Raw genomic sequence first — 13,610 nt, forward strand, 5'->3', positions numbered from 1 at the left:
GAGTTCCTGCTTCACTCTCCTCAAGGTGCTGATGCTTGTGAGAGTTCCTGCTTCACTCTCCTCATGGTGCTGATGCTTGTGAGAGTTCCTGCTTCACTCTCCTCAAGGTGCTGATGCTTGTGAGAGTTCCTGCTTCACTCTCCTCAAGGTGCTGATGCCTGTAAGAGTTCCTGCTTCACTCTCCTCAAGGTGCTGATGCCTGTAAGAGTTCCTGCTTCACTCTCCTCAAGGTGCTGATGCCTGTAAGAGTTCCTGCTTCACTCTCCTCAAGGTGCTGATGCCTGTAAGAGTTCCTGCTTCACTCTCCTCAAGGTGCTGATGCCTGTAAGAGTTCCTGCTTCACTCTCCTCAAGGTGCTGATGCCTGTAAGAGTTCCTGCTTCACTCTCCTCATGGTGCTGATGCTTGTGAGAGCTTCTTCCAAACTCTTTAAAGTATTCGTTGAAGTGTTATTGTTTCATTTATTCTTTAAATGGCACTTGTGTTTTCGTGGCCCCCATTTGCTTAACATATCATAATAACTCACAGACAAGAATTGCTTTTTATTTCCTTATTTCCACTAAGGAAAGATGAATGATATAGCTTCCCGTATAGGAGATATTCCACAAAACAAGAGTGAACTATAATTTCTGCCCCTAAGTCATATAGAACGAATACCGTAAATCTATTTCATAGATATTTATACAGCAGTTGCTCTGCTATATAGCAACTGTGCTACTTACGAAGCCATTTACTAATCTTTCAGAATTATTTTAGCTGTAATGATGTCTAGCCATTGTAAGAATCTTCAGTCTCTATACTCGGTTGTGCTTGGTACAATTATGCAGGATTGTATTAATTAACTCTTTCAGTTCAATCCCCGACCGTCGAAGTGGTTGGGCACTATTCCTTCCCCCCTGTCCCATCCCAAATCCTTATCCTGACCCCTTCCAAGTGCTAATTAATCTAATGGCTTGGCACTTTCTCCTGATAGTTACCCCCTTTTCCTCCCTTCAGCGCATAATTTTTTTTGAATTGTAATTCAAAAGATCTTCATGACTATTTTTGTAAATAATAAATAATAGATCTGCAGCATTTTCCATAACATTCCTTGACACTTTTATTTAATGATCGAAATAACAAAGGTTACTAATAATAGTATGTCTATAAATACACACTGTTAAGCTTTAAAACAATGCATTTACTGCACATAACTCAAAATATGAAAACCCATTTATTTCACTATAAATATTTACTCATCAAATTTAAAATGTCAGGTACGTATAATACTGTGTTTCAATAATTACTTTTATCTCTTTTTAATTCTGAACAATATATAATTATTTATACATTTTATTTATATAGAAAACATTATTATAGCGATAATTATAGCTATAATAATTTTATAATAATATAATAGCTATTATAATAATTATTATAGCTATTTTCTGAATGTTATACTTTGTGCTATGTGAAAGAGGTTATTGTGGGCTGTAAATGTTATATTGTGTTCTTCCTCTTTATAACTATAAAATATATATGCCTCTGTTCTTCCTATCCACATTAACAATTTTGTAGTCATAAAACCTCGTATATTTTATTATTTATTTCCTACAATGCGCTTCAGTACTGAACAAATAATGATCATGAAATCCACATTATTATTTCTTATCATAAAATTAAACCCTTGATGGTTTCTTTAATCAAATTAATAAATGTAACTTTAATAATACCATAATAATGTATATATATATAGTGTAATATTTCATGTCATTGGTTTGCGTGATACAATACATTTAATAAATTCAATAAATACAATAAATACAATAAATTATACCGAGTAGTTATACCGAGTTATAGGAGGGAATTAGAGGATAAATTTTGGAATTGTCGCCGTTAGATGGCAGCACGTGCTGGGATGGCAGCACGTGCTGGGATGGCAGCACGTGCTAGGATGGCAGCACGTGCTGGAATGGCAGTGGTACTGGGATGGCCGCACGTACTGGGATGGCAGCACGTAATGGGATGTCAGCACGTCCTGGGATGGCAGCACGTACTGGGATGGCAGCACGTACTGGGATGGCAGTGGTACTGGCATGCCAGGACGTACTGGGATGGCAGCACGTACAGGGATGGCAGCACGTCCTGGGATGGCAGTACGTACTGGGATGGCAGCACGTACTGGGATGTCAGCACGTCCTGGGATGGCAGCACGTAATGGGATGTCAGCACGTCCTGGGATGGCAGCACGTACTGGGATGGCAGCACGTACTGGGATGGCAGCACGTACTGGGATGTCAGCACGTCCTGGGATGGCAGCGCGTACTGGGATGACAGCACGTACTGAGATTTCAGCTCGTACCGGGATGGCAGCACATACTGGGATGGCAGCACGTCCTGGGATGGCAGCACGTCCTGGGATGCCAGTGGTACTGGGATGGCCGCACGTACTGGGATGGCAGCACGTACTGGGATGGCAGTGGTACTGGCATGCCAGCACGTACTGGGATGGCAGCACGTACAGGGATGGCAGCACGTCCTGGGATGGCAGTACGTACTGGGATGGCAGCACGTACTAGGATGTCAGCACGTCCTGGGATGGCAGCACGTACTGGGATGACAGCACGTACCGGGATGGCAGCACGTACTGGGATGACAGCACGTCCTGGGATGGCAGCACGTCCTGGGATGGCAGCACGTACTGGGATGACAGCACGTACCGGGATGGCAGCACGTACTGGGATGACAGCACGTCCTGGGATGGCAGCACGTACTGGGATGACAGCACGTCCTGGGATGGCAGCACGTACTGAGATTTCAGCTCGTACCGGGATGGCAGCACGTACTGGGATGGCAGCACGTACTGGGATGGCAGCACATACTGGGATGGCAGCACATACTGGGATGGCAGCACATACTGGGATGGCAGCACGTACTGGGATGGCAGCACGTACTGGGATGGCAGCACGTACTGGGATGACAGCACGTCCTGGGATGGCAGCACGTACTGAGATTTCAGCTCGTACCGGGATGACAGCACGTCCTGGGATGGCAGCACGTACTGAGATTTCAGCTCGTACCGGGATGGCAGCACGTACTGGGATGGCAGCACGTACTGGGATGGCAGCACGTACTGGGATGGCAGCACGTACTGGGATGGCAGCACATACTGGGATGATAGCACATACTGGGATGGCAGCACGTCCTGGGATGGCAGCACGTCCTGGGATGGCAGCACGTACTGGGATGGCAGCACGTCCTGGGATGGCAGCACGTCCTGGGATGGCAGCACGTAATGGGATGTCAGCACGTCCTGGGATGTCAGCACGTCCTGGGATGGCAGCACGTACTGGGATGGCAGCACGTCCTGGGATGGCAGCACGTCCTGGGATGGCAGCACGTAATGGGATGTCAGCACGTCCCGGGATGGCAGCACGTACTGGGATGGCAGCACGTACTGGGATGGCAGCTCGTACTGGGATGGCAGCACGTACTGGGATGGCAGCACGTACTGGGATGGCAGCACGTACTGGGATGGCAGCTCGTACTGGGATGGCAGCACGTACTGGGATGGCAGCACGTACTGGGATGGCAGCACGTCCTGGGATTGCAGCACGTCCTGGGATGGCAGCACGTAATGGGATGTCAGCACGTCCTGGGATGGCAGCACGTACTGGGATGGCAGCACGTACTGGGATTGCAACACGTACTGGGATGGCAGCACGTACTGGGATGGCAGCACGTCCTCGGATAGAAGCACGTACCGGGATGGCAGCACGTACTAGGATGGCAACACGTACTTGGATGGCATTATTAATGCCATCCACGATGAAATGCCAATTTGATGAAATTAATACCCTATTAATGTCACCTCTTGTTCTGTCTTGTGTTGATGAAATTAATACCCTATTAATGCCACCTCTTGTTCTGTCTTGTGTTGATTAATGCCATATATATATATATATATATATATATATATATATATATATATATATATATATATATATATATATATATATATATATATATATATTAGTATATTTTGGTAGCAGTCTTTCCTGTAGACATATATTATTAAATATGACCGAAAAAGTAAGATTAATAATTCTAACACGAATTTTCTCAATCTTTCGTACATTACGCTTCACTGTTGGAGGTAAATCAAATATCACTTCTCCAAAATTCATTTTTATTTCTAGTCTGACGCGACACGGGCGCGTTTCGTAAAACTTATTACATTTTCAAAGACTTCACAAATACACAACTGATTGGAACTTACGTATCTCTGAGTTTATATCTACATTTGAGTGAGGTGGGAAGGGTGATGTGGCATTAGAACATGATGGGATATTAATAGGGTATTAAAAGTATCAACACAAGACAGAACAGAAACAATGGGTATTGAATAGAAGTGTTTGTAGAAAGCCTATTGTTCCATATTTCTTGATGCTTCTATATTGGAGTGGAGTCTTGAGGTGGGTAGAATATAGTTGTGCAATAATTGGCTGTTGATTGCTGGTGTTGACTTCTTGATGTGTAGTGCCTCGCAAACGTCAAGCCGCCTGCTATCGCTGTATCTATCGATGATTTCTGTGTTGTTTACTAGGATTTCTCTGGCGATGGTTTGGTTATGGGAAGAGATGATATGTTCCTTAATGGAGCCCTGTTGCTTATGCATCGTTAAACGCCTAGAAAGAGATGTTGTTGTCTTGCCTATATACTGGGTTTTTTGGAGCTTACAGTCCCCAAGTGGGCATTTGAAGGCATAGACGACGTTAGTCTCTTTTAAAGCGTTCTGTTTTGTGTCTGGAGAGTTTCTCATGAGTAGGCTGGCCGTTTTTCTGGTTTTATAGTAAATCGTCAGTTGTATCCTCTGATTTTTGTCTGTAGGGATAACGTTTCTATTAACAATATCTTTCAGGACCCTTTCCTCCGTTTTATGAGCTGTGGAAAAGAAGTTCCTGTAAAATAGTCTAATAGGGGGTATAGGTGTTGTGTTAGTTGTCTCTTCAGAGGTTGCATGGCTTTTCACTTTCCTTCTTATGATGTCTTCGATGAAACCATTGGAGAAGCCGTTATTGACTAGGACCTGCCTTACCCTACAGAGTTCTTCGTCGACTTGCTTCCATTCTGAGCTGTGGCTGAGAGCACGGTCGACGTATGCGTTAACAACACTCCTCTTGTACCTGTCAGGGCAGTCACTGTTAGCATTTAGGCACATTCCTATGTTTGTTTCCTTAGTGTAGACTGCAGTGTGGAAACCTCCGCCCTTTTCCATGACTGTTACATCTAGAAAAGGCAGCTTCCCATCCTTTTCCGTCTCGTAAGTGAAACGCAGCACGGAACTCTGCTCAAATGCCTCCTTCAGCTCCTGCAGATGTCTGACATCAGGTACCTGTGTAAAAATGTCGTCAACATACCTGCAGTATATGGCCGGTTTCAAGTTCATGTCGACTAAGACTTTTTGCTCGATGGTACCCATGTAGAAGTTTGCAAACAGGACACCTAGGGGAGAACCCATGGCGACCCCATCTACTTGCTTATACATGTGCCCATCCGGGCTCAAGAAGGGTGCCTATTTAATACAAGCTTGGAGTAGTTTCCTCAGAATACTTTCTGGCATGTCAAGAGGAGTACAGGCTGGATCACGATACACTCTGTCGGCTATCATTCCGATTGTCTCGTCCACAGGTACGTTGGTAAACAGCGATTCTACGTCCAACGAGGCTCTTATCCCTGTGGCCCGTGTGCCCCGCAGTAAGTCCACAAATTCCTTTGGAGACGGAATTCTCCAAATTCCTCCGCAGTAAGTCTCCAAATTCCTTTGGAGACTTTGAAGTCTCCAAAGGAATTTGTGGACTTACTGCGGGGCACACGGGCCACAGGGATAAGAGCCTCGTTGGACGTAGAATCGCTGTTTACCAACGTACCTGTGGACGAGACAATCGGAATGATAGCCGACAGAGTGTATCGTGATCCAGCCTGTACTCCTCTTGACATGCCAGAAAGTATTCTGAGGAAACTACTCCAAGCTTGTACTAAATAGGCACCCTTCTTGAGCCCGGATGGGCACATGTATAAGCAAGTAGATGGGGTCGCCATGGGTTCTCCCCTAGGTGTCCTGTTTGCAAACTTCTACATGGGTACCATCGAGCAAAAAGTCTTAGTCGACATGAACTTGAAACCGGCCATATACTGCAGGTATGTTGACGACATTTTTACACAGGTACCTGATGTCAGACATCTGCAGGAGCTGAAGGAGGCATTTGAGCAGAGTTCCGTGCTGCGTTTCACTTACGAGACGGAAAAGGATGGGAAGCTGCCTTTTCTAGATGTAACAGTCATGGAAAAGGGCGGAGGTTTCCACACTGCAGTCTACACTAAGGAAACAAACATAGGAATGTGCCTAAATGCCAACAGTGACTGCCCTGACAGGTACAAGAGGAGTGTTGTTAACGCATACGTCGACCGTGCTCTCAGCCACAGCTCAGAATGGAAGCAAGTCGACGAAGAACTCTGTAGGGTAAGGCAGGTCCTAGTCAATAACGGCTTCTCCAATGGTTTCATCGAAGACATCATAAGAAGGAAAGTGAAAAGCCATGCAACCTCTGAAGAGACAACTAACACAACACCTATACCCCCTATTAGACTATTTTACAGGAACTTCTTTTCCACAGCTCATAAAACGGAGGAAAGGGTCCTGAAAGATATTGTTAATAGAAACGTTATCCCTACAGACAAAAATCAGAGGATACAACTGACGATTTACTATAAAACCAGAAAAACGGCCAGCCTACTCATGAGAAACTCTCCAGACAAAAAACAGAACGCTTTAAAAGAGACTAACGTCGTCTATGCCTTCAAATGCCCACTTGGGGACTGTAAGCTCCAAAAAACCCAGTATATAGGCAAGACAACAACATCTCTTTCTAGGCGTTTAACGATGCATAAGCAACAGGGCTCCATTAAGGAACATATAATCTCTTCCCATAACCAAACCATCGCCAGAGAAATCCTAGTAAACAACACAGAAATCATCGATAGATACAGCGATAGCAGGCGGCTTGACGTTTGCGAGGCACTACACATCAAGAAGTCAACACCAGCAATCAACAGCCAATTATTGCACAACTATATTCTACCCACCTCAAGACTCCACTCCAATATAGAAGCATCAAGAAATATGGACCAATAGGCTTTCTACAAACACTTCTATTCAATACCCATTGTTTCTGTTCTGTCTTGTGTTGATACTTTTAATACCCTATTAATATCCCATCTTGTTCTAATGCCACATCACCCTTCCCACCTCACTCAAATGTAGATATAAACTCAGAGATACGTAAGTTCTAATCAGTTGTGTATTTGTGAAGTCTTTGAAAATGTAATAAGTTTTACGAAACGCGCCCGTGTCGCGTCAGACTAGAAATAAAAATGAATTTTGGAGAAGTGATATTTGATTTACCTCCAACAGTGAAGCGTAATGTACGAAAGATTGAGAAAATTCGTGTTAGAATTATTAATCTTACTTTTTCGGTCATATTTAATAATATATATATATATATATATATATATATATATATATATATATATATATATATATATATTAGTATATTTTGGTAGCAGCAGTCTTTCCTGTAGACATATATTATTAAATATGACCGAAAAAGTAAGATTAATAATTCTAACACGAATTTCTCAATCTTTCGTACATTTCTTTTCACTGTTAGAGGTAATTCAAAAATCAATTCTCCAAAATTCATTTTTATTTCTAGTCTGACGCGACACTTGAGCGCGTTTCGTAAAACTTATTACATTTTCAAAGACTTTAGTTAACACATACACAACTGAAAATAACTTACTGAATAGAATAGAACATCTCCGATTTTCGGGGCTAAAAATGGGTATCTGGCTAATGATTGGCCGAAGTGGGTTTCCAGGCCAATCATTAGCCAGATACCCACACCCACGTACAGACTGGCGAAGCGACTCAACGGCCTGCTGGCTCCTTATGTCCCTTGCGCCTTCAGCCTGAAGTCTCCAAAGGAATTTGTTGACTTACTGCGAGGCACACAGGCCACAGGGATAAGAGCCTCATTGGACGTAGAATCACTGTTCACCAACGTACATGTGGACGAGACAATCGGGATGATAGCCGACAGAGTGTATCGTGATCCAGCCTGTACTCCTCTTGACATACCAGAAAATATTCTAAGGAAACTACTCCAAGCTTGTACTAAAGAGGCACCCTTCTTGAGCCCGGATGGGCACATGTATAAGCAAGTAGATGGGGTCGCCATGGGTTCTCCCCTAGGTGTCCTGTTTGCAAACTTCTACATGGGTACCATCGAGCAAAAAGTCCTAGTCGACATGAACTTGAAACCGGCCATATACTGCAGGTATGTTGACGACATTTTTACACAGGTACCTGATGTCAGACATATGCAGGAGCTGAAGGAGGCGTTTGAGCAGAGTTCCGTGCTGCGTTTCACTTACGAGATGGAAAAGGATGGGAAGCTGCCCTTTCTAGATGTAACAGTCATGGAAAAGAGCGGAGGTTTCCACACTGCAGTCTACACTAAGGAAACGAACATAGGAATGTGCCTAAATGCCAACAGCGACTGCCCAGACAGGTACAAAAGGAGTGTTGTTAACGCATATGTCGACCGTGCTCTCAGCCACAGCTCAGAATGGAAGCAAGTCGACGAAGAACTCTGTAGGGTAAGGCAGGTCCTAGTCAACAACGGCTTCTCCAATGGTTTCGTCGAAGACATCATAAGAAGGAAAGTGAAATGCCATGCACCCTCTGAAGAGACAACTAACACAACACCTATACCCCCTATTAGACTATTTTACAGGAACTTCTTTTCCACAGCTCATAAAATGGAGGAAAGGGTCCTGAAAGATATTGTTAATAGAAACGTTATCCCTACAGACAAAAATCAGAGGATACAACTGACGATTTACTATAAAACCAGAAAAACGGCCAGCCTACTCATGAGAAACTCTCCAGACACAAAGCAGAACGCTTTAAAAGAGACCAACGTCGTCTATGCCTTTAAATGCCCTCTTGGGGACTGTAAGCTCCAAAAAAACCAGTATATAGGCAAAACAACAACATCTCTTTCTAGGCGTTTAACGATGCATAAGCAACAGGGCTCCATTAAGGAACATATAATCTCTTCCCACAACCAAACCATCGCCAGAGAAATCCTAGTAAACAACACAGAAATCATCGATAGATACAGCGATAGCAGGCGGCTTGACGTTTGCGAGGCACTACACATTAAAACGTCAACACCAGCAATCAACAGCCAATTAATGCACAACTATATTCTACCCACCTCAAGACTCCGCTCCAATATAGAAGCATCAAGAAATATGGACCAATAGGCTTTCTACAATCACTTCCATTCAATACCCATTGTTTCGTGTTCTGTCTTGTGTTGATGAAATTAATACCCTATTAATGCCACCTCACCCCATCCACCTCATTCAAATGTAGATATAAACAAATCGAAGATGTGTAAGTTCTATTCAGTTGTGTATGTAAAGTCTTTGAAAATGTAATAAGTTTTACGAAACGCGCTCAAGTGTCGCGTCAGACTAGAAATAAAAATGAATTTTGGAGAATTGATTTTTGAATTACCACCAACAGTGAAAAGAAATGTACGAAAAATAGAGAAAATTCGTGTTAGAATTATTAATCTTACTTTTTCGGTCATATTTAATAATATATGTCTACAGGAAAGACTGCTACCAAAATATATTAATATATATATATATATATATATATATATATATATATATATATATATATATATATATATATATATATATATATATATATATATATATATATATATATATATAAATAAATATATATGTTGTTGAATATGACCGAAAGGGTAAGAATAATAATTCTAACACGAATCTTCTCAATTTTTCTTACGTTTTTCTTCACTGTCGAGGGAAATTGAAAAATAAACTTTCCAAATTTCATTTTTTACACATGTATATATGGTCTGTCGCCTAAAAGCGTTTCGCAAGACTTCTCACATTTTGAAAGACATTTTTATGTACTCCGTTTCATGCTTACATTAGTTTTTGGGTGAGGTGATAAGATACAGAGCATACTGAGAAAATTACTCCAAGCCTGTACCAAAGGGGCACCCTTCTTTAGTCCCGATGGGCACATGAATAAGCAAGTAGATGGGGTCGCCATGGGTTCTCCCCGATGTGTCCTGTTTGAAAACTTCTACATGGGCACCATTGAGCAGAGGGTCTCAGTTGACTCGGACTTGAAACCTGCCATATACTGTAGGTATGTTGACGAGATTTTTACGCAGGTACCTGATGTTAGACGTCTGCAGCAGCTGAAGGAGGCATTTGAGCGGAATTCTGTGTTGAGATTCACTAGCGAGATGAAGAGTGATAGGGGGCTGCCCTTTCTAGATGTAACAGTCACGGAGGGGAATGGTGGCTTCCATACTGTAGTCTACACTTAGGAATCGAATGTGCCTCAATGCCAACAGTGACTGCCCAGACAAGCACAAGAAGAGTGTCGTCAATGCATACGTCGACCGAGCTCTCACTCACAGCTCTGGTTGGAAGCAGGTCGGCGAAGAAATTTGTAGGGTTCTTTAGTCATCAAAGGCTTCTCTAACGGTTATGTTGAAGACGTCATCAAAAGAAAGGTGAAACGCCAAGCAACCTCTGAAGAGTCAACTATCACAACACTTGTATCTCCTATTAGACTGTTTTACAAGAACTTCTTTTCAACGGCTCACAAATCGGAGGAAAGTGTCCTGAAAAATATTATTAATAGGAACGTTATCCCCACAGACACAAATCAGAAGATACAATTAACAATTTACTACAAAAACAAGAAAACGGCCAACCTACTGAAGAAGAACTCTCCAGACACCAAACAGAACGCCTTAAAAGAAACCAACGTCGTCTATGCCTTCACATGCCCACTTGGGGACTGTCAGCCCCAATGATCTCGGAACATAGGCAAGACAACAACGTTTCTTTCTAGGCGATTAACAATGCATAAACAACAGGGATCCATCAAGGAGCATATAATCTCCTCACACAACCAGACCATCACCAGAAAATCTTAACAAGCAATACAGAAATTATCGACAGATACAACGATAACAGGAGACTCGACATCAGCGAGGATCTACACATCAAAAAGTCAAAACCAACAATCAACAGCCAATTAACACATAATTACATTCTACCCACTTCAAGACCCCCAAACCAGCACAGAAGCAAGCAGATAAAATGTGTACCTCATTTATACCCATTGTTTCGTGTTCTGTCTTACTAACAGGGTACTCAAAGAAGTCCTTGTGGATCCTCACTGAACCCTTTGATATTTTCTTCTCCTACTACCCCTATTCTTTTTGTATGTGTGTATATATATCTAACTTTATTTTTAAATTTCATTACACAAAAAGTGTTACAAGATTGGTTACATGCAGGGTACAAGGCTACTTGTCACAAGTTGTATAGCTCCTCCAGCTCCTCAGATGGCGGGCAGAAACCATGGATGCAGTGAGCATTTCCTCTCTGGATCGCCACACTAAGGCGCTGAAAGAGAAAACTGGCAGCTAGGGGTTTGTAGTTGTTTCAATTAGCTTGAATCCCAACTCCTTCAAAAAAACTAGCAGCACTTTTACCCCAGGCACCAAGTGTCTCTGAGGCAATGGGGACAAAATTGTAGTGGTGATCAAAGTCTCTGTATTTACGTGATTTGGCTGCTTCCCGGTGATTGGCAGCTCCTCCTGCTTGTGTAGCACTGAAGTCAACATAGGTGATGGCTAAAGTTGAAACGCAAGTGTAGTCCCACACCAACTGTCTACCATTCTTCCAGGGGTTCACCGTGATCCCGTCTGGGAGACCGACAGGCTCATCAGAGTTGCGGGGCTTTAGGTAATTAGGCTCTCTCTCTGCTGGACAACCGGCTGTGGTAAGGCTTCTCTTAATAATGTCGTTAACCTCGCCGTGTTTTACATGCCATCCTCCTGTCCTTTGGCAGAGAAGGTCATGCCGTCCGTACCTGTCGGCCACTGCCTCGCCACAAATACACCTGTATTCGGTGGGGATTATGGAACCGAGGCGCAGAGCCACAGCAATTCGTAAGGCCTGTGGTGTGAGACGGGTGCCAGTTGCTGACATTGGGATTACTAATAGGAAGACCCCGGCATGGGGAGCTGCTACAGCTCTAAGTCGGGCAGTTTCATGTGGTGTTGTCGCAGCTTCTAGTAATGTCGCAGCTTCTTGGTCAGCAATGGGGCGATTCCAGCTGGATTGCTTAAGGCTTCAGAAAGCGGTGATTGGGGTGCTGGTCCTGCAAGATATACACATTTGGTTGTGCAGTCTGTAAAACTAGGATCATTTTGTCTGTTGGTCTGTATGTGTGTGCAGGGTTGGGAGCCAGAGACGCCTGTGGCTAGTCTCACCCAGATGGGATGAGTAGTCTTGAGTATGGGACGGACAAAGGCTAATGAGGGTGCCAGAATTGAGGAGAGAACCGCGTGCAAGAGTCATATTCTGACACCCACAACAACTTTTGACCGACCACTGGTTGCATCTGTCTAATTTGTTTTAATTCAAAAAATAATAAAAATTAAGTTTTTTCTTGTAGTAATGAATTCCGTTCTTCACTGATCTCAGGAAAATTAGCATAAATTTCCCGTTATTCATACATTGGCTATAGTACCATAAAACACGTAACTTGAACGCCTCTCTTCCCTTCCCCCCCCCCCCACTACCTCTACCCCGTCCTCCTGCAAAGTCCGATGAGGATAACCCACAAGCGTCCGGATCCAGCCTTGGACAGACAGACAGACAAAGAGGCAGATATTATCTCAGAGAAAGAGAGAGAGAGAGAGAGAGAGAGAGAGAGAGAGAGAGAGAGAGAGAGAGAGAGAGAGAGACAGAGAGAGAGAGAGACACACACACACACACACACACACACACACACACACACACACACACACACACACACACACACAACTTCGCACCATCAATAGTGTTGGGACTGCAAATCGTACCCTAACACCAGGGGGCAGATCAGAATAAACCCAAAACATCAGCGGTGTCTCACAAGTGACCCCCTAACATCAGAAGTGAACCCTCAATAAACTTCAAACTTCGGAGATGGGCCCAAAAATATCCCTGTAATCAACTGTGTTTCCTAAGTGTTCCACGCAATAGTTCGCTAAGACTAGCGATGTTCACCTAGGGGATGCCTAATACTAGTAGAGGGCTCAATATACACCTCAAGTATATATCGTGGACCACTAAAAGACCCTGAACATCATAGGTGGGCTTACATTAGACACAAAATATCACAGGTGTATTTTGTACACCTGTGAACAATATTATACACCTGCATATTGTACAGGTCCAATATCATCTGAGGTTAACCATTAATAGTTCTTTAACTAAAGTGGAATCCCCTAAATAAACCCCTAAAATCAGAGGTGGGACCCAATAAACTCTAACATCAGGGGTGGGCCCCCAAATAAACCCCTAACATTAGAAGTGGGCCCCCAATAAACCCCTAGCATCAAAGGTGGGCCCCAATAGACCCATAACATCAGAGGTGGGCCCTAA

The 13,610-nt window shown here is 43.4% G+C and overlaps 1 protein-coding gene across 1 annotated transcript; it reads right to left on the reverse strand.

Moving 5' to 3' along the window:
• Nucleotides 1-307: 307 nt before the first annotated feature.
• LOC138354771 (uncharacterized) lies at nt 308-10,203 on the reverse strand. The gene is made up of 4 exons (XM_069309263.1): nt 10,141-10,203; nt 2,555-3,759; nt 2,054-2,463; nt 308-426 (listed from the first exon to the last, which is right to left on the reverse strand). Exons 1-4 carry the CDS (start codon nt 10,201-10,203, stop codon nt 308-310), a joined length of 1,797 nt encoding a protein of 598 aa, XP_069165364.1.
• Between the last annotated feature and the right edge of the window lie 3,407 nt (nt 10,204-13,610).

The sequence above is a fragment of the Procambarus clarkii genome, chromosome 64, assembly GCF_040958095.1.
Source record: "Procambarus clarkii isolate CNS0578487 chromosome 64, FALCON_Pclarkii_2.0, whole genome shotgun sequence".
In the NCBI taxonomy this organism is placed as follows: domain Eukaryota; kingdom Metazoa; phylum Arthropoda; class Malacostraca; order Decapoda; family Cambaridae; genus Procambarus; species Procambarus clarkii.